The 21,663-nt window shown below is 46.7% G+C and overlaps 7 protein-coding genes across 7 annotated transcripts; 4 read left to right on the forward strand and 3 right to left on the reverse strand.

Moving 5' to 3' along the window:
• Positions 1-588: 588 nt before the first annotated feature.
• N7462_001315 (MFS general substrate transporter) lies at positions 589-2,520 on the reverse strand (the record flags this gene model as incomplete). Its single annotated transcript, XM_057073041.1, has 2 exons — positions 589-1,328; positions 1,392-2,520. The coding sequence occupies 2 exons, from the start codon at positions 2,518-2,520 to the stop codon at positions 589-591; spliced, it is 1,869 nt and encodes a 622-aa protein (XP_056936682.1).
• Positions 2,521-4,098: 1,578 nt separating this feature from the next.
• Positions 4,099-6,797, forward strand: N7462_001316 (glycoside hydrolase family 55 protein; the record flags this gene model as incomplete). The annotated part of the gene is made up of 3 exons (XM_057073042.1): positions 4,099-4,175; positions 4,234-5,113; positions 5,169-6,797. 3 exons carry the CDS (start codon positions 4,099-4,101, stop codon positions 6,795-6,797), a joined length of 2,586 nt encoding a protein of 861 aa, XP_056936683.1.
• A 668-nt stretch (positions 6,798-7,465) lies between these two features.
• N7462_001317 (uncharacterized protein) lies at positions 7,466-7,879 on the forward strand (the record flags this gene model as incomplete). Its single annotated transcript, XM_057073043.1, has 1 exon — positions 7,466-7,879. The coding sequence occupies one exon, from the start codon at positions 7,466-7,468 to the stop codon at positions 7,877-7,879; it is 414 nt and encodes a 137-aa protein (XP_056936684.1).
• Positions 7,880-8,384: 505 nt separating this feature from the next.
• Positions 8,385-8,891, forward strand: N7462_001318 (putative GPI anchored protein; the record flags this gene model as incomplete). The annotated part of the gene is made up of 1 exon (XM_057073044.1): positions 8,385-8,891. The coding sequence occupies one exon, from the start codon at positions 8,385-8,387 to the stop codon at positions 8,889-8,891; it is 507 nt and encodes a 168-aa protein (XP_056936685.1).
• A 2,622-nt stretch (positions 8,892-11,513) lies between these two features.
• On the reverse strand, positions 11,514-12,254 carry N7462_001319 (uncharacterized protein; the record flags this gene model as incomplete). The annotated part of the gene is made up of 2 exons (XM_057073045.1): positions 11,514-12,157; positions 12,206-12,254. The coding sequence occupies 2 exons, from the start codon at positions 12,252-12,254 to the stop codon at positions 11,514-11,516; spliced, it is 693 nt and encodes a 230-aa protein (XP_056936686.1).
• Positions 12,255-15,627: 3,373 nt separating this feature from the next.
• Positions 15,628-16,636, forward strand: N7462_001320 (RTA1 domain-containing protein; the record flags this gene model as incomplete). The annotated part of the gene is made up of 3 exons (XM_057073046.1): positions 15,628-15,796; positions 15,863-16,105; positions 16,176-16,636. The coding sequence occupies 3 exons, from the start codon at positions 15,628-15,630 to the stop codon at positions 16,634-16,636; spliced, it is 873 nt and encodes a 290-aa protein (XP_056936687.1).
• Positions 16,637-19,298: 2,662 nt separating this feature from the next.
• N7462_001321 (uncharacterized protein) lies at positions 19,299-21,413 on the reverse strand (the record flags this gene model as incomplete). Its single annotated transcript, XM_057073047.1, has 4 exons — positions 19,299-20,073; positions 20,130-20,899; positions 20,956-21,165; positions 21,216-21,413. The coding sequence occupies 4 exons, from the start codon at positions 21,411-21,413 to the stop codon at positions 19,299-19,301; spliced, it is 1,953 nt and encodes a 650-aa protein (XP_056936688.1).
• Positions 21,414-21,663: the final 250 nt, after the last annotated feature.

Genomic DNA, 21,663 nt, shown 5'->3' on the forward strand with positions numbered 1-21,663 from the left:
GAAATCCAGGGAGCGGTCAAAACCAACTGATTAGAAGCCTGTGATAGCCTCATTGGTACTAAATGTATCATGCTCAATATCCAGAAGGTAGCTATAACTCTAATATACGTATGAAACCCTAATTGACATTTGATTTGAAAATTGGTTGTATTTGAAATATTCCATCTAGCACCGTCACTAGAAGCTTAGATGTGCGTAATCCAATAGATTTTGGAAGTCGGATCAGTCCACGATACTACTGCGAGAAAGATCCGATTATATGATGGCTGATGAGAAGGCTATTCAATTCAATTACATTCGATACAAATATTTTCAGAGCCAGACAACACTATAAATAACGTTAGATTGAGTATATGATCCGTCAAACCATTAAGGTGGTTTATTTCAAGGGTTTTCGGACTGTGCCTTATATACTATGAAGCAGGCTCGACTAAAAAAATAGCCTTACATGACTTGTTCCGCATGCAGCGGCCGGAATTCTCTTGCAACGTCCCATTTATCATCTTATGTGATACTGCATGTTTGGTGCAAATTTACAATGATTTTCATTTCCCTTTCCAAAAACGAAGGAAAGTCTCTTTCTTGTTCTTAGGCGGCGAGGGCTCCCTTTTCACCGTCGAGTACTGGCAGGCCGTCATTACCGACGTTGCTAACCGCATTTTGAGCTTTTCCTAAAAAGTAGTTGTTTTGAAACAAAGCAGCAACGAGCGGAATGAATGCTAATCCAAGAGCGGGAGCGAGACAATAGTATAGAGCGCGTTGAAATGCTATAATGGCACCGGCACGCATTGGGCTGCCCCAGGGGTATTGGCGAATGGATGTCACACTGCCAAAAATCTTTGTCACGTCAACCTCGGTGGCTGTCGACGGTAGATGCTCTCGTAGCTGCTTGGGCATTTGATCCGCCCAAATCATCACCACAATAGCTGAGCCGATGGCGGAGCCAATCTTAGACCACAGTGATAGAAGTGCGATCGCAAGCGCAACGTCTTGGTGGGGAACAGAAGCTTGAGAAGCAACTCGCGATCCGACCACTGACATAGAGCCCCCGAATCCAACAAGGATTAGCGCCATCACCATAGTGGCAGTACACTGAGTCGCTTTATTTCCATCAATCATAATTCCCATGCCAATTATTTTGATGATAAGTCCAGAAATTTGAATGGCCTTGTATCGGTGCGTCCATCGCTGAAGAAGACCAACAAAAGGGCCAGCGACGCAGAGAGCAAGAGTCAGGGTATTGCTGTAATAGACCCAGTCTTGATAACTCCACGGCTTAGCAATATAGACATAAGAACTCCAGTAGAGGCCCCGCATATTGCCAGCAACTATTCCAGGACAACGTGTCAATAGGTTCTCTCACACCTCATGTGACTCCGAGGAAAACTTACGCATGTAAAAGCTATCGATGATAATTGCCATCACGAAAGTTTTATTGAAAACCAAACGGCGAGGAGCACTGGGAACACGGGCCCACAGCATTTCATAAATAACGTACACGATCAGCAGAATACCACCGACGATCATCATAGCGATCATGGACGGATTCCGCCAGCCACCATCAGCGTATGTTTTAAGAGAAAACGGAAGCAGTAACAGAGACCAGCCAAAACCAAGTAAAATCAGGCCGAAGGCATCAATTTCCTCAAGGTTGCTTTGGAGAGATCTGAACCAGGTTTGGGACGGCGCCGCTGCAGGCGCAATAATAGCCCCTTCAGGAGCATCATGACCATCCATCTTCGCGAGGTCTCGAGCGGCACGGCGCGCTGCATTTGAGGAAGCCAGATTCACGATGCCATATTTCTTGGCCTTTCGATCGAGCCAGATCATGGTTGCGACCGCTGGGCCCAGTGCCACAGGCATTATGATCGCAAACATGCCATAGCCCCATCGCCATTGGTTCCTGCTATCAATCGCGTCGACAATCTTTCCAGCAAACCAAGTATTTATAATAAAAGGAGTTGACAGCATGGAAGAAGCGAAGCCACGCCACTCAAGGGATGTCAAGTCAGCAACGATGATGTCGTTGGTTAGATCAAGACCCGAGCTACCGATAGCAACGAAAACCTCCCCAACCACATAAGCAGATATGGTCTTGCAACTGGCGACGATAATATAACCGATAACATAGAATAAAAGGGTTAAGAGGTAAGTGTACGGTCGGGAGGTTATATCCGAGACCTTCGCAATGAAAGGCTTGCTAACGGCGCTGATGATGCTGGTAGCGATGGATAGCGTCGATAAGACTGAACTATGCTGCTTGAAATAGGAAGAGGCATCGATGGAATAATACGATGTGGTAGAAGAATCAAGTGAATATGCCCAAGCACACACCAGTACCGAGACTGCGACTAACCAGAGTGATTTGCGGTTGGTCTTCGCTTCCCGATAAATAGCCTCCATGCGGGTAACACCTTGAGACTGGATGACATTGCCCACTCTAGACTCTGGGACGGCATGATCACCGCTTGAAAAAGGTCCGGAATAAGCCACAGCAGTGATCTTGTCGTCGGCAGACATGATGCTTGGACAATATTCCTACCTGGGAACGAACACGGAGTTTGATCCGCCCGAGTTTCCAAATAGAACCCGATATTGAAGTTTGCCGGAAGAAGGGAAAAAAATCGGCGGTTCATGCCAGATTTCAGATCTTATATTAGTTTTGCCATCTTCAGAAACTAGTGTGATACATGGAAAAAGTCCAACAAAGGAAAAATCTAATCTAATCAGATTAGAAGGCCCACAGGAAGAGCGTCTTCCTAAGTTCGCACAACATTGTCTTCTTGAGACTAGCGTTGATCTAGCTTTGTAAATTACCAGGGAAAGAAGGAACTGATATATGACTGAAGGACTTCATTGGCTTTCGACTAGTGTGGGAGGCAAAATGACATTAGGTGAAGGGAGGGCAGTCTTGGCAAGGTTGGCGGCTTTGCCTGATTCCTCGAAGGTTCCGATGAGCGGAGGCTTGGCAGGACACCATCGTATCTCTAACAAGTAATAATCCTAAATTTAAAACCGCTACAAGTATGTCTTTCTCGAATTGGAATGGCCTCCTCGTCGAGTATTCCGTTTTCAGAGGCCTATACCGGAGCTCCTGCCAAAGACAACGTTGTTGATCCCGCCTGAGTTCGGTAAGGCGAAATTGACTGATTGAGCAAGTTGCCCACGAGAATACTGGAATTGTTACATCTTGAATAGAATACTTTGTGATACCATGAGATGTCGAGGTTTTTTGGTGCGAAGGGATGAGAAATAAATATGTATACATAGACACAGTTTGGAACCTATGCGAACAAGGCCTGGATACTGAAATTGAAAAGTGTAACATATGTCTCATCTTCAACAAGAGCGGTGCGGGTACCTCATACTTACGCATAGAGCAGCGAAAATTTCTCGTAAGCTCGAAGGTATTGACTCGAGAACAATTCATACAGTAATTACCAATTGCGCAGTAGAAAGACTGAATGATTCAACATGGAACTACCCTCATTTGACATTAGAGTATTCACGGTTTGTTAGTTGAGGTCTTCTGATTGGTTATAAAGGCCCCGGTCCTTTCTGCGCGACTCCATATTCCTAATTGGGTGAGATCTAAACAGCACCGCACAACGCGAATTTCCAGGGTCAGGAACAAAACTTATAGAAGGAATTGGAAGCTGAGAATACAAACTTTCAACTAAGTGTTCTAGTCGGCTATATGACGTGTGACTACGAAGTGGTTTTTCGGCATGTTCTGGCCAGCCTGGATCTAGTAAGGGGTGTCGATCCGGTACCGCTATGGCGGAGCAGCCGCACGCCTGCCAACCGCATTCCAGGTCCAAGTTTGCTTCACACGCGCATACCAGTCAAGATGGGATACGCGCATTGGCGTGCGCGTTGCTGCGTAACTGGCATCTCCGGGTCATGTCCTTTATTTGGGGTTTCATTCCTCCAGCCTCCAGCTCTGTAGTCCCTCTTTTTCCATCTCGTGTTCTTCTCTGAATATCTATTGAGTGTCAAATTGAGATTTGGAGATTGAGGATGCGGGGCTCTATATTTCTGGCAGCAATTGCAGCCTTTGCTGGTTCTGCATCCAGTGCTATTATTCCTCTTCATGAGATGTATGCAACCGCTGGCCGTGCCGTCGAAGCTTCTAGAGAGAGTCCACCGGCCTGGTTTTTGGAATTGTCTGCAGAGTATGTGACCTCGTAAAACTCTTTTTTTTGTCCAATAATATACTCACTCGCAGTTCAGGCTCGATGTTTCACCACCTGAAGATTTTGAATCCAGTCAGCTTGCTGGAGCCAGTTCTACTCATGTCATCCCAGGGTCTACTGGCGGGGCACTGTCCAGTCCTCTGACAAGCCCCACGAGCACAAGTGCTCCGGGCTCAAATAGTGTACCATCAATACCACAAATCGCATCATCTAGCCCTATTGTTCCAGGGACTTCTGTCATTCCAAGCAGCACACAGTCCTTGACGGGTACAAGCAGCGTCACTTCCGCCCCCGAGGTCAAAACATGTCCTAGCGTGTCACGAAAGTCAACAAATGTATTTTGGCTCGACGATCAAGACCACAATCAACAGGGTGCAGGATTCGCTCCATATGCGAATACTACAACGCATTACCCGGTCTTTCGTAATGTGATGGATTACTCTGTTGTCAATGATGGGTCTGGCGATCAAACTGCCAAATTACAAAGGTCTATCGACGACGATGGGAATGGGGGAACTCGTAAAGGTTTGGGTGTTACACGATATCCTGCTGAAGTTTACCTGCCCGGTGGCACTTATGTACTGGGAAGTACACTCACATTGACCGTGGGAACAATCATCGTCGGGGATCCAAATGACCCTCCTGTTTTAAAAGCCGGCCCGAATTTCAAGGGCCAGTTCTTGGTCATGGGGTACGATAAGAACAATGGCAACCCGGAAACCACTTTCATGGTACTCATGAAGAACGTCATTTTGGATACAACCGCTGTTCCAACCACTCAATCTATCACAGCTTTGCAATGGGGAGTGGCACAAGGTTCAGGATTGACTAATGTAGAGGTTCGAATGCCGACAGGCCCATCACTTCACACAGGAATCGATATTGTGGCTGGCTCTACCATTGCGGTGACTGATGTTGTATGTTGAATCAACACATTCCGAAAATCGTTTTTCTCTTAGCTCACATTTACAGAAAATCATTGGTGGTGCAACTGGAATTATTAATTCCAACCAACAAGTCAACTTCAAGAATGTCCACTTCATCTCATGTGGAACAGCTTTCGAAGCATCAGGAGGATGGACTGTTCTGTTGCAAGGTGCCTATTTTGAATCATGCGGCACAGGTGTCAACATGACTGCCAACTCACTGGGTAGTTTGGTGATTCTTGACTCTGTATCAACGAACAGCGGACCATTGATCCGATTTTATGATTCCTCTCGCGATACAGCAAATCAAAATAGCCAATTTTTGATACAAAATCTGGAATACAACTCCGCGGAGCCGATCGCAGTCGACATCGAGGGTAAGACCCGCCTTAGTGCGGTATCCCACGTCGACACTTGGGTGTGGGGCACTATGGTCCCTGGTCAATATACCGCAGGAGGAAGCTGGAACACGCAACGTCCTGCTCCGCTACTTGTCAATAACCGTTATATGACCAAGGCCCAGCCTACGTATGCGGAATTTAGCAGTGAGGATATTGTCAACGTTAAGACTGCCCAAGGGCACACGGCTAAGGGTGACGGTGTCACGGACGACACCGCAGCCCTCAATGCAATTTTGGCCAAGAACTCGGCGGATTGCAAGATTACCTTCATTCCGTTCGGCGTATATCGTGTTTCTGACACAATCTTCATTCCAGTTGGATCTCGCATTGTCGGTGAAGCATGGTCAGTCATTACTGGATATGGGGACGCTTTTAAGAACCCCAAGAGCCCTAAGGCTGTCGTTCGCGTTGGTAACCCCGGCGATGTCGGCTTGATTGAGATTCAAGACATGCGTTTCTCCGTCAGCGAAATCTTGCCAGGCGCTAAAGTCGTCGAGATCAACGCCGCCGGTGATCAACCTGGCGATGTCGGTCTTTGGAACACTGCCGTTACGATCGGTGGAACAGCCGAAACAAGCGTCTCAACCGAATGCACCTCACAAGATCCAAAGGACTGCATGGCTGCCTTCATGGTGATGCATCTGACCGAGACTTCATCGGCCTACATCGAAAATTTCTGGGGATGGACGGCGGACCATAACCTGGATAGCAAGTCACTGCTGACAATCATCTCCACTGGCCGCGGAATTCTTGTCGAGTCTACTAAGGGAACGTGGCTGACTGGTACAGGTTCTGAGCATCACTGGCTCTACAACTACAACTTCCACAATGCAGCCAACGTATTTGCGGGTCTATTGCAAACGGAGAGCCCATACATGCAAGGGTCTGGCGAGTTTGAGCGGGCGCCCGCCCCTTGGACCGCCTATCCACAGTATGGTGACCCTGACTTTTCATGGTGTGCGCAGGATGATGAGAAGTGCCGCACTGCATTGGCTACCAACGTTGACGGTGGGTCAGACATTGCATTGTACAATTCTGCTGCCTGGGCATTCTTCGATGGCTATTGGAACGCCATGTACAACGAGCCGTGTAATGGCAAGTGTCAGAGTAATATGATGCGGGTAACAAACACCCCGCAGAATCTAGTATGGTACTCGATCAGTACGCGCATGACAGACGTGATGGTGCTGGATGGGAAATCGAATCCGCGAGAGGCAAACCATGCTGGTGGATGGGAGGCCCTTATCCAAGCATATGGACAATTTGAGGCATAGTGGATGCATGATGTGTGTCTACGGTATATCTCCATTGAGCGCTGGGATAATTCTTGGTTGCGATTGCATGGGTTGGGCTGAGCTGTTTTGGCATGTGCATAGGATTGCATTTGAACATACAACATAATCTAGCATCGAGCATGAGACCTTTAAATATATAATCTTTAAATATAATCATAAATGACAATACTAATTTATGGAAAGAACATCACTATGATTTTGATCTCCATCCCTTGATATATACGTATTTTCCGTATGCCTCCCAAATCGGGTCATAAGCAGGATCTGAATTATTTCATGGTATAAGCCAGATAATCAATGATTGAACCTCTGGGCGAGAGAAGGATCCCAGTTGCTCGCAGGTGCGTAGACTGTCCAGTTTGAATGTGTGTAGAAAAGTAGTAGTGTGGGAGTGGTCCCTAATCCTGGCTAGGCAATTTGCCATGCAAGCCCGAAGATCCGGCGAACGAGGGCGCAGCATGCTGAAGCGGCGAGCTTCCCATACCAGCGCCTCAACATTCGGGTGTCTATATCTATTATTAAATTCCACGTGACCGGATTGTCGTGACTTCTGCCCGAGGCATCCGATGAATTCCGAGTGCTTCGCCTCTTCCGGTGGCGTCCGGACAAGATCCAGTCCAATCTTAGGCGGCGATGCACCCTCCGATATGAGACGTTATCACGAGTTCTTGGCCCCTTTCCCTGCAACACCCAAGCCCGATCGAGTTGTTCGAGGCGCCATTCAAGCGGGTCAAAGCTGTTTATTCAATACAGAAACTGGGCCATCTTTCGCGACGTTCGGATTGTTACAGGACAGTCGCACAACTCCACGGTCAGCCTTGTTCCGCATGCCGTCAGCCAAGTACACTCGGTGGCTGATCGGTGGAGATCTTCCCCGGTGGACATCAAATCCACCTCAGGGGGCTCGAAATAGGGTCTATGTGGCGGTGACCCTAGCCGTGGATTCCGAGGACCAGTTGAGTTTGTTGAGGATCGCTGAAGGCAGCAAGAATATTCTCTACAGCGCAATTTCTATAATCGGATCCGAAATCCAGGCTGTGCTGGGCAACTTACAGAATTAGGCTTCAGACAACACGTTCATGTCCCAGCAATTGCAGCACGCGAAGGCTTTGCATCTCGCAGGAGATTTGGCCCGTGGTCCAAAGTCGCGGAAAAGGCATGAAACAAATCACTGGCCGCGCTTGCTGACAAAGTGGATCCGTGAAATGACGATTGGCCTGTCCGGGGTTCTCGACGGGCGAGCGAGAAGTATCATGGTCTCCGCTCGGTACACGCTAACAGTGCAGATCGGCTGTAGGGAATTGCTCCGCTTCGTTTCCCAGAAACGGCTCCAAATCATGTCGCCACTGCCACACCTACTGTAGCAATTAACCTCCCCCTGTTACTATGTATATCATCAGAGTGGGAAATTTGCGTTTCCATCTCGACCCATATAAGAACCCCTGGGTCCTCCCCGGAATTATCTACACTACAAGTCATCATAGCTTCTTAACCGACCTACTTTAATACCTTCTATTGAATTTATTTCTTCTACTCCTATTCTAGGACACATAAGCCTCCGACACAATGAAGCTCACTTTCCTCACCTCTACCCTCTTCCTGGCTGCTGCTGTCGTGGCTGCGCCCGATGGCATTGATGTGAACTCGATCGTCTCCGATGCTCAAAACGTTGCCTCCGCCGCCGCCTCCGGTGGAGAGTCCATCGGATCTGAGGCCGCCGCTGCTGCGACTTCCATCGCGGAGGCCGCTTCCACTGGCGGCGCTGCTGCTATCTCTTCCCTAACAAGCGAGGCTGCTTCTGTTGCGTCCGCCGCCCAGAGCGCTGGCGAGTCTATTAGCTCCGACGCTGCCAGCCGTGCCTCGACCTTCCTGAGTCAATTCACTACCACCAACTCCGCTGGCCAGATGACTACCGAAACCTCTACAATCACCTCCTCCCCATCCACGTCTGGTACCCAAACTACTTCTGGATCCACAAGCACCAGCACTGGTGGTGCTATGGCTCGCCCAAATGCTATGGGCGCTGCCGCTGCCGGTATGGCCGGTATGCTGGGTTTTATGGCCGCCCTATAAATACGCAGTTGATATTTCAATGGGTCTGCCTGTATACCATTTATTGATACTTACCCTCTACTATGGCCTTTCTCATGACATTTATTGGATTTTTCACAAAATCTCTCCTTGCATTTAACTCAGAAGAGTAGATATGGTACTGGCGTTGGAGGCTGTACACTTTATCATGACATGTTCCAATGTAACTTTTTTTTCACTTGCTTTCTGAAACAGCAGAATCCGTATAGTTTTCTTGCCCTCCGAGCTTTCCGTAGAACGCCTTAAATTCGAAGCGGATACAGTGCAGTAGACGAGACAGCAACAAATTATCACTTACACGTGTACAGCTATGAGAATTTTAAATATCCGGCAGTTAAAGAGAAATTCTAGAATTTATTCTATACAGTCATTCTCGATATCAGCTTCACCAATACACACAGACTCTTTCTCGGCCCAGCCGCTAAGGCTTTAGCACAGATTATTTATTGAGCTGGCCGTATCAAACTAAGGGGAGCAGTAAAATGCGCTATGTATGATACAAGTAATAGGCTAGGTAATATTACGTTACTGTGTATGACAAGAAAACTCATGGAATCCTATAGAATTCTTTAGTGGATGGCTGCAGATTATGTAGGGAAGGCTACCTTGTGCTAAGTAATTGAAGACCTGCTGGGAGACGTCGTTCTCCTTCTCTTCCTTCTTCCTCCTCTTCTGCAAGGTGTGCTAGTTATCACTTTCGAGGGCGTCTATTTAGCCTAGAGAACCTCAACTAGTGGGACTAGCAGCTAACGACTATCCTAACTAGTTAGAGGTTGTTTATAGGCGAATAGCACCCTCAACGGCGCCTAATAGTGTAAGCCTTACCTAACTATCACTCACCCTTAGTCTTTCGTTATAGTAACACTAAGAAACTAACTCAAAGTTCTCTCTGCTATTGTGAATATAACGTTTAACGAAGCGTATCGCTTGACCTGTAGGACAATATATCACAATATGCACCAACGCCTGGCTATGCACCAACACCTAGCTATGCCCTAACACCTAGCAACCCCTCTTAGTTACCTACCCTCCCGTTGTTACGCGCTGCTAACTGGTTAACGTAAAATGTGCGTTATCGTAACGTACCTCTCTCGTAAGCTCCGACGATCTATCTCGCAATCGTACCGTTGCCTACTCTGGCCTTACACGGGCTCGGATCTATAGAGTAGACCGAAAACGTATGTAGTTAAAGGGCGCCTAGTTAGTCGACGAAGTAGTTATAGGATAACTACTAAGTGTCTGTCATATGATATTGCAACATAAGGCTATTCCCAACTCAATGCCTTAAGGTGTCAGTTCGACACCTTATCGGCCAGGCTTCGTAATAACAGCCCCACTTCTCCTCAACATGGATACATGACCTACAAGGCCCTGAGGGTTCGGTGCCCTTCCATTAGGGATTCGTGAACCCCTCTTTCCTATAGCCTTTGCTTACCTCTGTTATATATAGGCTGCATCAGACCGTATATTGTAATGTGATCTATCGCCTTTGCTTCGGCTATGTAGGAAAGTGTTGAAACCTATACATAAATTGAGGATCATAGAGAGATCTATAATAGCAAGAAATAGTGTTTTGCCTTCCTTACTTGACGTCTATCTTCCTACCTAGTCGACAGGCTTTCTACCGTGTACAAGTAGTTATTCCCTAACAATATAGTCACGAGACACTACTATATTCGCTTTTTCTAGAGCCCACGAAAAGCCTACAGGCCTACTATAGGCCAACAGGCTGAGCCTACAGCCCACCGTGGGCCTAAGGGCCGGGCCCAAAGCCTAAACTATTCGTGGGTTCGGTTAGGTTAGGCTCGGGCCCGTGTAGGCTTTGGCGATGTCTAGTGTGGCGCACCCACAACCCGGAAGGGTTAGGGGGGCGGTATAAGGCACTAATATGTGGCAGGGCCACATAATAGGAAGCTGGTCTAACCCGTTACATTAGGTCAATCTACCTAGACAATACCAACCTTTCTAACTCTCCCTTAACAATCCTTTTAATATTTTCGATCATCTCGGTTTCTACTATCCGTTCCTGCCAGGTAAACCCCAATGCCAATCTTCCATCCCGCCCTGTCACAGCACTAATCTTGATCGCGGCGCTGCAAGCACTAGAGCTTTGGCTGAACAAAATACTCTCAATCTCAAAAGTCGATCCTCTCTAGATAGTGAAACTTAGCCCGACGTTAGACAGCTCAAATGCACTCATCCTTTTTTGACCCAGTTTTTGTAACATCCAATGATGCTGGTTTGGAATGACTGCCAGGTATTCAACGAGCATATCGCCACCTTTCTTTGCCATAGCTTGTTTGATGCTCATCTTGGCGCGGCGGGCCTCACCTCAATCAAAACACTTCATCCTGCAGTATGTCGTAAATAGTGAACCGACGTAGCATCCTAAAGTGGTAGCGGTGACGGGCTTTAGAAGAAATCTTCGTAGTGACACCGCGCATTCGGCTTGTAGTGTATTCTATCTTGGCGGAAGAACAGAAAAAAGGCTCATCGCAATTAGCGTTTGAAGTGCCGCTGTAACTGATGTTTGTTCCGTCTTACTCATTGATGTAAGACCTTTTGTCTCAGCCTTAGATAACCACAAAGAGGAGAAGTAGGTCTTCACGGGCGCGAACTAGGGAGCAGCAGTCGAGATGGCTCGTGGTACTTCTCTTGAGCTTGCAAGAAATTCTGCGATACAGGGAGCTTATATAAGTCTTCTAGTGGAGGAATAAGCGCATCGGTGGGGCTATAGATCGTCTCACTTGGCTCAAGACCGTTATATTGAGCAATATATTCTTCTAGCTCCTCATGAAACGAAAGAGCGCTTTTGGTGTCCATCAGCGAATGATGAAATATGAACACGAGAGTGAAATGTGTGGGAAACTCGTTGCTCTCTAGAAAATATAACTTCCAGAATGGAGGATTCTTGTTTGGCTGTACCTCGAAGGTGCAACTGTGTTGCTCCTCAAGGAACTTGTCGAGGGCATCTCTCCAATCCGAGCTCGGAGGATGACCATCATATTTCACAAACCCCACCGCGTCATTAAGTGTGATCTTGGGAAGGCGTAGAAAATAGGGATTTGGTGTATCAACAGCAAATGGAATGGCCGAAAGTATAGGATGCTTCGAGATGAGAATCGACAAAGCGTGATAGAGTGCGGGTTTCACGGGTACTCCGCTTGCCCGCTTGTAGCGGACTGTCAGACCCACGTTGAGATACATTTCCAAGTGACTCCGTGTTGCTGAATACTTTTCCCTATGTCCTAGTGATTGTCAGAGAAGCTCAGATTCAAGGAAGCATAGAACCTTACCGAGCGGGCGCAATGGCGTAGGACTTGTCTCAGGGAACACTTCCTTCATGACGACAAAGAAAAGGGTGAGAGAGGTTCAGCCGGAAATGGTTTAAATGTAAGGATTAAAAGTCAGGACGGCGACGACCTCTAGATTATCTTGCAATGCCCAGTGCGAGATTAAGTAGCCCTTCGCTACTCCGACCCGGGTACGTGTACCCGCATTCGCCCAAAAAAGTGCTATATCATGTATATGCCCCCACCAAGCCACAATACCGGCCCCCGCCCGCTAGTCAACTTACAATATTTTCGTCTGTATGCATTCAGAGCTGTCGTCCTGAGCTACCAGCCGACGACAGAGGAGTGCCAGAATCGAGGTATTAGGAAAATCCAGGGAGCTAGAATATATGGTGCCTAGAGTCTACCCATCCATCTTACTCATCAGTGCTATGGGCAAGCTTCTGGATATCTATAACCAATGATGGGACCCTGTCGAAGACCGCTCCAGCTTAACAATGGACATGAAGTTATCGACACCAGAGTCGCCAGGAGATGTTACTTTCACAGGGGATCAGTTCACGCATGTGCGTCAGGGTTCCTCTGCAGCGAGATATGTCTTTCCATATAACAGATTGATGGCTGGACCATCTAAAGAGCGGAGTGTGCCGCAAGCCCGAGAATCCTAATCTCCAAAGATAAGCATTAATATGATGAAACAGTAAGCGCTTTTGTGAAATTGAATAGTATTGTTCCTGGCGGTTATGCGATTCACTGGCTCTATGTGGCCATCTTAGGTTCGTACAGCATGTATAAACTCCTTAAGCAAACAGGGTGTCAGGTCTGGTTGGCCGTGGGCTAGCTGGTTCACACCCGTATTAAAGTCGTGATGAAGAATCCCAGCAATGAGGTAATGACTTTTGTGTACAGCTTCCTTCGCGATATCATCATAATGAAAAAGTCACTAATTCTTAAGACAGTACGAATTACGTTCCGTAAGGCATTGAACCTCGGACATTACTCACGGCGTACACAGTCGTAACCGAGGTCTTCCACTTCCACTAAATCACTCCTATCCCTATACCTCTATGCTGGCCTGGATAAAAGGGAGACGGGGGACAATGCTTTCCGTCCTTACTGGAGTACTAAAAGCGGATTTCTAAGTGGTGTTAATTATTGAGTGGGTTACTCTCAGCGAAAGGATAGACAGTATCTACCAAAACATGCGGCAACTATTATTCCACGCAGCCTCGACAACCTCTCCTATGGTCACCTCTTTTAGCCCGGCTACCACCAATCCAACTTGCTCAATGGTGCAGCTCTCATTCCTACCCTTGACTATCTGTCCGAGGATGAACTTGTTGTGCTTTCGACTTAGTGTTAAGACCCTTGCTGTCGCCAGGTACGTTTCAATCCTTGGGTCGTTTCTCACAATCTCACACCACGGAGCATCTGTCTCGAGCTAGAATTTGTCTAAAGGGATATGCTTAACTATTTCGATCTGCTCTTCTGTCCGGAACGAGATGCTATTCACGCTTATCTCAAGGCCTAGCTCCACTAAGCGAAGTATTTCAGCCTTTGTGCTAGGCGAAACAGTGGACCAAACTACCTCGTGGCAAGCTGGATAAATATAGTTCTATAATCGAGATAAAATCTGTAGTGAATTCCCGGATATACAAAAAAAGGGGCAGTTGGAAGTGAGTCGCTAGCTCTAGCTGTCCTCAAAAGGCGCGACGTTGTGTCTCTTTGTCCGCTCGATCAAGGTAGGTATAGTCAAGACTAATCTCCCTAAATGCTGCTAATAGAGTGGATTTTTCGGAAAGTAGCATATCTCCTATAATTTTTAGAGAATCAAGATATATATTTTAGCTTTCTTGAGATATTTCTCCAACATAGAGCTCAGCAGCACAGTATAGATGCACGCCGAGAGTTATTTTGCATATTTCGGGAAACTCTCTCACAACCTGAAGATTTCTTCGGGCTTCATTTAGTGACGTTGTAATCAGTATGACTTTGTCGCACCCATGTTCTTTGACTCTCTTTAGTACTTCTTCGAAGTCTGCTTCATGATACTGCTTGTCTCTGTAAATACCATGGAATTGATCGGCAGTATAAGTGACAGCCACCCATAATATTATAAGCCTTTTGTAGCCTAAGTTAGCGGTAACCGTGGGGGAGTTTTGGCACATCAAAAAACCTCAACGAAGAATTTCTGGTTGGTTGCGCCATCGCGCTATCTAAAATACGCAAGAAGGGGAGCTGACTCGTTTGTTTGAGTATTAACGGGCCTTTTCAGGTCAAATCTGAAACCATGACCTTGAGATTTCCTCTCACAAAATAAGACGACTGATATATCAGTTGCTTGAAATTTAGTCACATGATTGTTTCGTTGCAAGTTCAGCTTCAACTTTTTCTGCGCGGGTGCATGTACCCGAGCTATCTCGGATACATACATCCGGGACTGGCAAAATCGAAAATCAGCCTTACCATCGTAGGCTCGCCCAGTGCTCGGCAGGCATCTCTTCGCAGTGCTGAGGATTAATATTCAATCAACGGGCTTGACTGATTGCTAATGGAGAAAGCTAGGACCTGCCTAAGGCTTGAGCGGCGAGACGGATTGAGATGCGACCTTTTAACGCGTCTTCTACTCTCGTCGGTCGGTTTGAGCATGTTAATTCTGACACGACATTTAATTGGCATGATATTCAATTAGCCCGAGTTTTGCATTTCAGTGCACTCTCCCCACTCTACATCAGCTTCAGGCATAACCTTCTTCTAATCGAGAAGAAAGTGAAATGATTTTAGGCCCCTATGATTTCTGATTCAGTAGCATGATGTCCTTAGAGGGTATTGTGCTCATACTCAACAATGAGACAAACCGACTTGATCAAAAGTACCAGAGGGTCATAGTCAAACACTGGCAGTGTACCCGTATTCGTTCTTTCGTATTCGCTCCTCGGGGAGATTCGAACTCAGTGTTGATTACTTACACAGCGCTCTAATTTATCCCAGATATATGGAGTATGAGGCTTTGGACTACAGACAAATGAATTATCCACTCTTCTCTTCGGCAAATCGCGACTATCAAAGCTATGGTTGCCTAAGAAGTAACCCAGTGCGTTATGCTTTAAATCTAGGGATCAGTGATCCACTGAACGCTTCTGGTCAGGACCCACAAAAATCCACTAAGCCGTTGACTTCCATTGGATGTCGTATATTCGTACACTAAACCTATATTGCCAGGTTGGGTGAATGGAAAGGGTGGATGTTCCAAGAGTCGCAATGTACTGACTCTATCTTAAAGGCACTTACTTAGCTTTAAAAAACCCCATGGCTGGAAATGGTCCAATGCTCTATCTACACCTTCAAATTTCCTAGCGAACCTCTTCACAGCCTTCTTAAATCTTTCATCCTCTACACCCTTTTGCCTCATTTCACACTCCATCATGAGTACCTCCGGAGAACACGTTGCTTTTCAACTTTACCGATATACACCTTCCCTCCCTGCAGCTGTGATCTTCGCCGTCCTGTTCATTCTGACCACGGTATATCATATTTACCAACTCGCCAAAAGTCGCTCTTGGTACTTCGTGGCATTCGTCTTAGGTGGAGTTTGTAAGTTTTTATCGGACATCGGCCATGAAACTCAATAAATAGTGGCTAACTATTATTGCCTAAAAGTTCAAATAATCGGGTACATTGCACGAGCGGCGGCGCACACAAATACTAAAAGTGTACCTATTTATTCGATCCAAACAATTCTAATTTTGCTGGCACCGCCGCTCTATGCTGCGTCCATCTACATGGTCCTTGGAAGATTGGTTCGGCATCTTCGGGCTGAAAGTTACAGTATGGTACCGTTGAAATGGATGACAAGCATATTCGTGACGGGCGATGTGATTGCATTCTTGATGCAAGCAGCAGGTACGTCTCTCCCAGCGGATCGATATATTACCTATTTCAAGTGTAGCGTGGTAACAAGGGTCTTTTATAGGCGGAGGAATCATGGCGAGTGGTACAATTAGCGCAATGCAAACCGGCGAACATATTACAATTGGGGGCCTCTGTGTGCAGCTTGTCTTCTTCACATTCTTTGTGATCACGTCGGTTGTCTTCCACGTTCGCATCCGTTCGAGACCAACTCAGCAAACAATCGGGGCAAGACAAAACCACGGATTGCGAATCACGCGCAGCTGGGAGTCCGTTCTTTGGGGGCTGTACGCTGCCAGCATTTTGATTTTGATACGATCGGTCTTCCGTCTCATTGAATACGCGCAAGGCAATGACGGCTATTTGATTAGCCATGAAGCTTTCATGTATATTTTCGATTCGACGCTGATGTTTGTTGCCATGGTGGCCACGAACGTGCTTCACCCTTCTGTGATATTGACTCCGAGTCGTAAGGGTGATCTAAACTCGATGGAACCTTTGAGATCTTTTTCACGGACGCACTGAGAGCTTTGACTGTAATTCGACCGGTCTGCTTACGGAGCGGAAAAGGTGAATAAGGAACAAAATATTTCAGGTCACTGCTTGAATCCTGTACCGTTCAAAAAGACTAGAGTTGAGCGTTTGCCCACGAAGCATTTGGATAAAATCAACCCCCATGTTAAAGATTGTTTTTAGAGTAAATTGTAAAATTCTGAATTCGAAGACTATTATTCTACTAGATGCCTTCCGCAATTTGGCGAATTTGAGAATTTGACCCACTTTTTGGTGCGATGGCGCCTTTAAGCAGCTCCTTCCAGGCCACAGACCTTTCTTGGCCACCGAATCCATTTCCGTAATTCCAGCGGTAAAGACTCAGTAATCTCAGCAAGGAGCTTTTGGTACCAGCCGTGGAAAAACCAGTAATCATCAAGATGGTGCAAAACAATACAGTAATGTGCTAGAAGTACCAGAGCAACCGGTGCTAGGTGCATCAAGAGATGGATAAAATCTCGCTGCAACAAAATCGGCCACACAAAAGCCGCTCCAGGCTCCAATGGTTGATTGGCGACGCAAAGAAAGCGAAATGCTATTTCTAGCTTCTTCAAAGCATCTAGGTAACCATTTCGCTCCTGGGTTTCGAGCTCTTGTTTTCTGATGAAGTCGGCTAACTCAGCAAGTTGTGGCTCTTTTGTATAGGCTAGCCCAGTGAGGCCGCCACTTTCGGTACGCGTTAGCTCTTATGTCATATCATCATGAAACTTTGCAAATCTTGCGTAAGCGGTACCTTGATAGATCGATAAGGAGCCTGTAGTCCTCGTGAAGCAAGGGCCGCAAGGAGCATTGTTGGATCTCACGACGATATGGGGCAAGGATTGTCTCTACCCCTCGGCACATGTTGAAAATTTTCATTAATATTTCAAGGTGTGAAAGCGAGGTTGCCGAATTTCTTTCTATGGCTGATTGCGCGCAGACATAAATGGCCATAAGAGAAGACAAGCCAAACAAGGGCACACAGTTCTCTGTTGATATGCTGGCGAGCTTTTCTCTGAACCGACCAAGCGATATTTGCAGATGGTATGTAGATAAACTTGCATAGTCATGTCTCTTCTCATAATTTGACGAGTCTAAATGCAAAGCTGACAATGCGAGTAGGCCATGCATAAGGTAGTCACACGTATAGGCTTCTTTGGGAACAGCGACAGCCCACGTGTCCTGTATGTTGTTGCGATGGGAGAGCGTTCTGGCGACTGACGTACTAAAGTGGTGCATCAGCTCAAGGTCTTGCGCTAATAGTTCTGCCTTGCTAGAAATGTCACGAAGCGAGGGTCCTGCAAGGGATTCCATCGCGCCAATCACCGAACTGGAGACCGTTTCATCCGTCTTGGACGTTGGAACCTTCGCACGAACAGGACTCCGCTGTTTCCGTCCTAGGTCCGTTTGATAGACACAATCGCTCTGGTACTTGAAACAATTGTGACAAGGTTGCTGTTCATTGCACTGCAAAGAGTGTTAAGATGTGGAAGAACATGACAATATGTTAGGCTGAATACCTTCACTCTGCGCCTCTTACATTCGGTGCAGCCATTACGTGACTTCCGATGAGGTCGTCGAATTGGCATAGTGTACCCTTGTATTGCTAGTGGACAACCCTGCCGAGTCGAGAAATAGGAGGTTTATTACATGTCTAACTCAGACGAGACAAACCCTTCAGGCAGTCATTGTTAGGCCATGCCAAGACCCGCCCATGAAAACCCAACCCACAGATTAGGTTTAGGTCTTAGTCAGCAAAGCCGTGGCGTCTAGTTAACTAGTGAACCAGGGCGCTCTGCGGCAAGCCTGAGAATGCAGGCCAGATGAGATAGGTCGGCGAACAGACCAACAGACCACCATATACCACGATAGAGGAAGCTTCCTAAAAGAGAAAGCAGAAGCAGATAAAGCGAAGAGAGTATGAAAGTTGGTTCTCTCCCTATCGGAAATGCGAAGCTATATCCTGTAACGACTATGTAGTAGGAAAGATATCCTCTAATCAGATATCTCCCTAGTATTGGCCATTTCCCCAGTACACTAGTTAGGATAGTCGTTAGCTGCTAGTCCCACTAGTTGAGGTTCTCTAGGCTAAAGAGACGCCCTTGCAAGTGATGACTAGCACACCTTGTAGAAAAGGAGGAAGAGAAGAAGGAGAACGATATCTGCTAGCAGATCTTCAAGTTACTTAGCGCAAGATAGCCTTCCGTATATGATCTGCAGCTATCCATTAAAGAATTTCATGGAATTCTATGAGTTTTCTTTTCATACGTAGTAATGCAATATTACCTAGCCTATTACTGTATCATACACAGCGCATTTTACTGCTCCCTTTAGTTTAATGCGGCCCGCTCAATAAATAATCTGCGCTAAAGCCTTAGCGGTGGGGCCGAGAAAGAGAGTGCAAGTGTGTACCGGTGAAGCCGATTTCGAGAATGACTAACACATTCGCGACTCGAAACTTGTTCAATGACCTCGCTAGAGTTTTACTCGCAAACCAAGGTCAACGCCCTTGTCAAGTATTATCAGGACGATGCGCACGGACATGAGTAGAACAAAAAGCAGCATGGTTGTCAAATATTAAACAGTAAATAATGATGTTGGGTAGATCTTCACTTGGCAATGATTTGATTAAATATTCAACCCACAACTCTTATAGCTATCGACTCTCCCAGAATTGCGCGTCGATGGCGATTAGTCGATTAAAGAGCTGATTTCGTGACCTCATGCCAGTCAAATGAAACGACTGCTCTAGCTCTTTACCATTGATCACCAACCCATCCGCAGCCTCTTTACTGCCCGCCGTGAGCTCCACAATCAACTTACCTTTCCATCCCAGACCTTCGGTTTTCTTCAATTCCTGGATATCCGTCACAGGTATTTGGAACAATACTGAGCCTTTCTTGCGGCTCTCAATGCATAGGTCATCCAGGCCTGCCGACTGGTACGTGGTAAAGTACAGTATGGGTGGCTCCTTGGACGAGTCAATAACTGCAGCACCACGCTTGCGCTCAAATTTTGCATCAAACTTTAGGGGCCCGAATGGCGTGGTGAGAAAGTGTCGCTTTTGGAGCATGCTGATCAAGTTTTTGGTGTGAGCTGAGCCAGCGATGGCCATCGCTCGGTCAAAAGCTATGTGACCTTGGATCGCGGTCGCTATTGTTCGGCGAACATACTTCAGCATCTTGAAAACCCATCTTCTCTTAGGCTTTGCTGGCAAGGGATCATCAAGAGGTTGGCTTTGTAAATCAATGGTTTCTTGATCACTCTGTGACATGGATAATGCTGTCTTGGACTTCTTGCGACGAATTGGCCAGGATGGCTCATTGTCGTCCGACGTCGGTGGTGGAGGTATAGGCGAAGAATTGATTTCGCCAATTCTCAAAAGAGTCAGAGTAAGTTGTGCATTGGTAGGGACCCCTTTCAGCAATGTTCTATTTATCACGTTAGTTAGATCCGCGATTTTCCTGGACTGTTATATGCAACATACTTCTGTATATCCATATGCTCCTTCCAGTCCGGAATTTTTCTATTCAAGATGTGCAAAGTGTGGGCAAAAAGTGGCCCACCAAAGAAACCTAGTCCAATGATGAATCCGAGGGATTTGATCATCCAATAACTCGACATGAATGGCGTCGCCAAGCTTATTATGCTCAAGATTCCCGAGAGACGTAGTCGAGAGCCTATCAACAAAAATGGAGGCGTCGGAGATAGGAGACTATCTTGATCAGCCATATCTTCAATAACAACTTGTATCCTATTTCCAGTTACTGACTTGGCAAATCTTTCATAAATATCCGTTATATCACTTATTAAGCGCATCGTGCTGTCCGTGCCCTGAGAAACCTTACTTTTCACTGGTTTCTTTGTCTTGTCTTCCAATGCAGGACCTTCGTCAGTAGGAACGGCCAGATGGTCCCCTGCTTCGGAAATTAAAGGTAATTCAGGGGAGTCTTCAGGTATAGTTTGGCCATATTTTGCAGCTGCGCTTTCTATCGCAATGCTCGCCATACTGTCAACTAAGTTCTTGGCTTCTTGCTCTGCTGTTTCTCCTTTATGGCTCTCCGGAACACCCGTGAGGCTATCTTGCGATCCTGGTTGTCCAGCAGCCTCCGTGTTCTGAGGCTTCAATGAAGAATCTGGTAGTTTTGGAGCACTGGGGAATAGCAGTGGTCGAATAGGTGGAAACATGATCAACGCAATCACCGCATTTAGAATGGTGGGAACCAGAAGGTCTAGGTACCATGAAACAAAATATACCTGTTCAAGACTTAGCTCTTTCATACGAATTAGCACGTCTATAAGATAGATCTTACCAGAGTGAATAAAGATGTCCGGCCTGGCTCTCTCCATGACCGTAGGCGACCAATATGCCTGCAGAATTCCACAACCCCCACGATGACAGATGTATAGAACCTTTCAATGGTCATCCGCAGCTTTTCAGGCGGAAACTGCTCATTCTCTGCCCGGTTGAGATCCAAGTCTTGAGCCTCCGCACCTTGATTGGCTTTCACATGGTATATTTGCTGGTCACATGTCAGTTTCTACGGCCCCCCCAAAGATTGGCTAAACGTACTTTGTTAAAGCGTCGGATCAACATCCACAGATCTTCATTGGAGAGCCCTTCCGAAAGTGTTTCCTCCACAGTCCGCGTTGCCGGTTTCCATTGCTGTGTCGTTGCTTTCTTATTCGGTACGGCTCCCCCTGGCATTTCCCCAAGACCACGAGTCTCTGCGTCTGCCGCTTCCTCAGACTTACCATCTTGATTACTCATAGTGGTATAAAGTAAAGGTAATCCAACGGAGGACCAAATTTCAGGCAGCCGGTCGCGGTGATATGTTGTGAATGTTGTTACCTAGCTCTGAGAAACAACCCTGCGCCGGGACGAGGGGAGTGTGGGGTTCGACGTCATTGGTGGCTATTTTTGGAGGATGATCGGCATTGGTTGCGGAGAATGTTGGGACGCGAAACGAATTATTTCGCGAACAGAATTGTCAATTATGAGGGTTAATAAATGGTATAAC

This window comes from Penicillium macrosclerotiorum (assembly GCF_028827735.1).
Source record: "Penicillium macrosclerotiorum strain IBT 26536 chromosome Unknown utg000002l_segment0_segment0, whole genome shotgun sequence".
Taxonomy (NCBI): domain Eukaryota; kingdom Fungi; phylum Ascomycota; class Eurotiomycetes; order Eurotiales; family Aspergillaceae; genus Penicillium; species Penicillium macrosclerotiorum.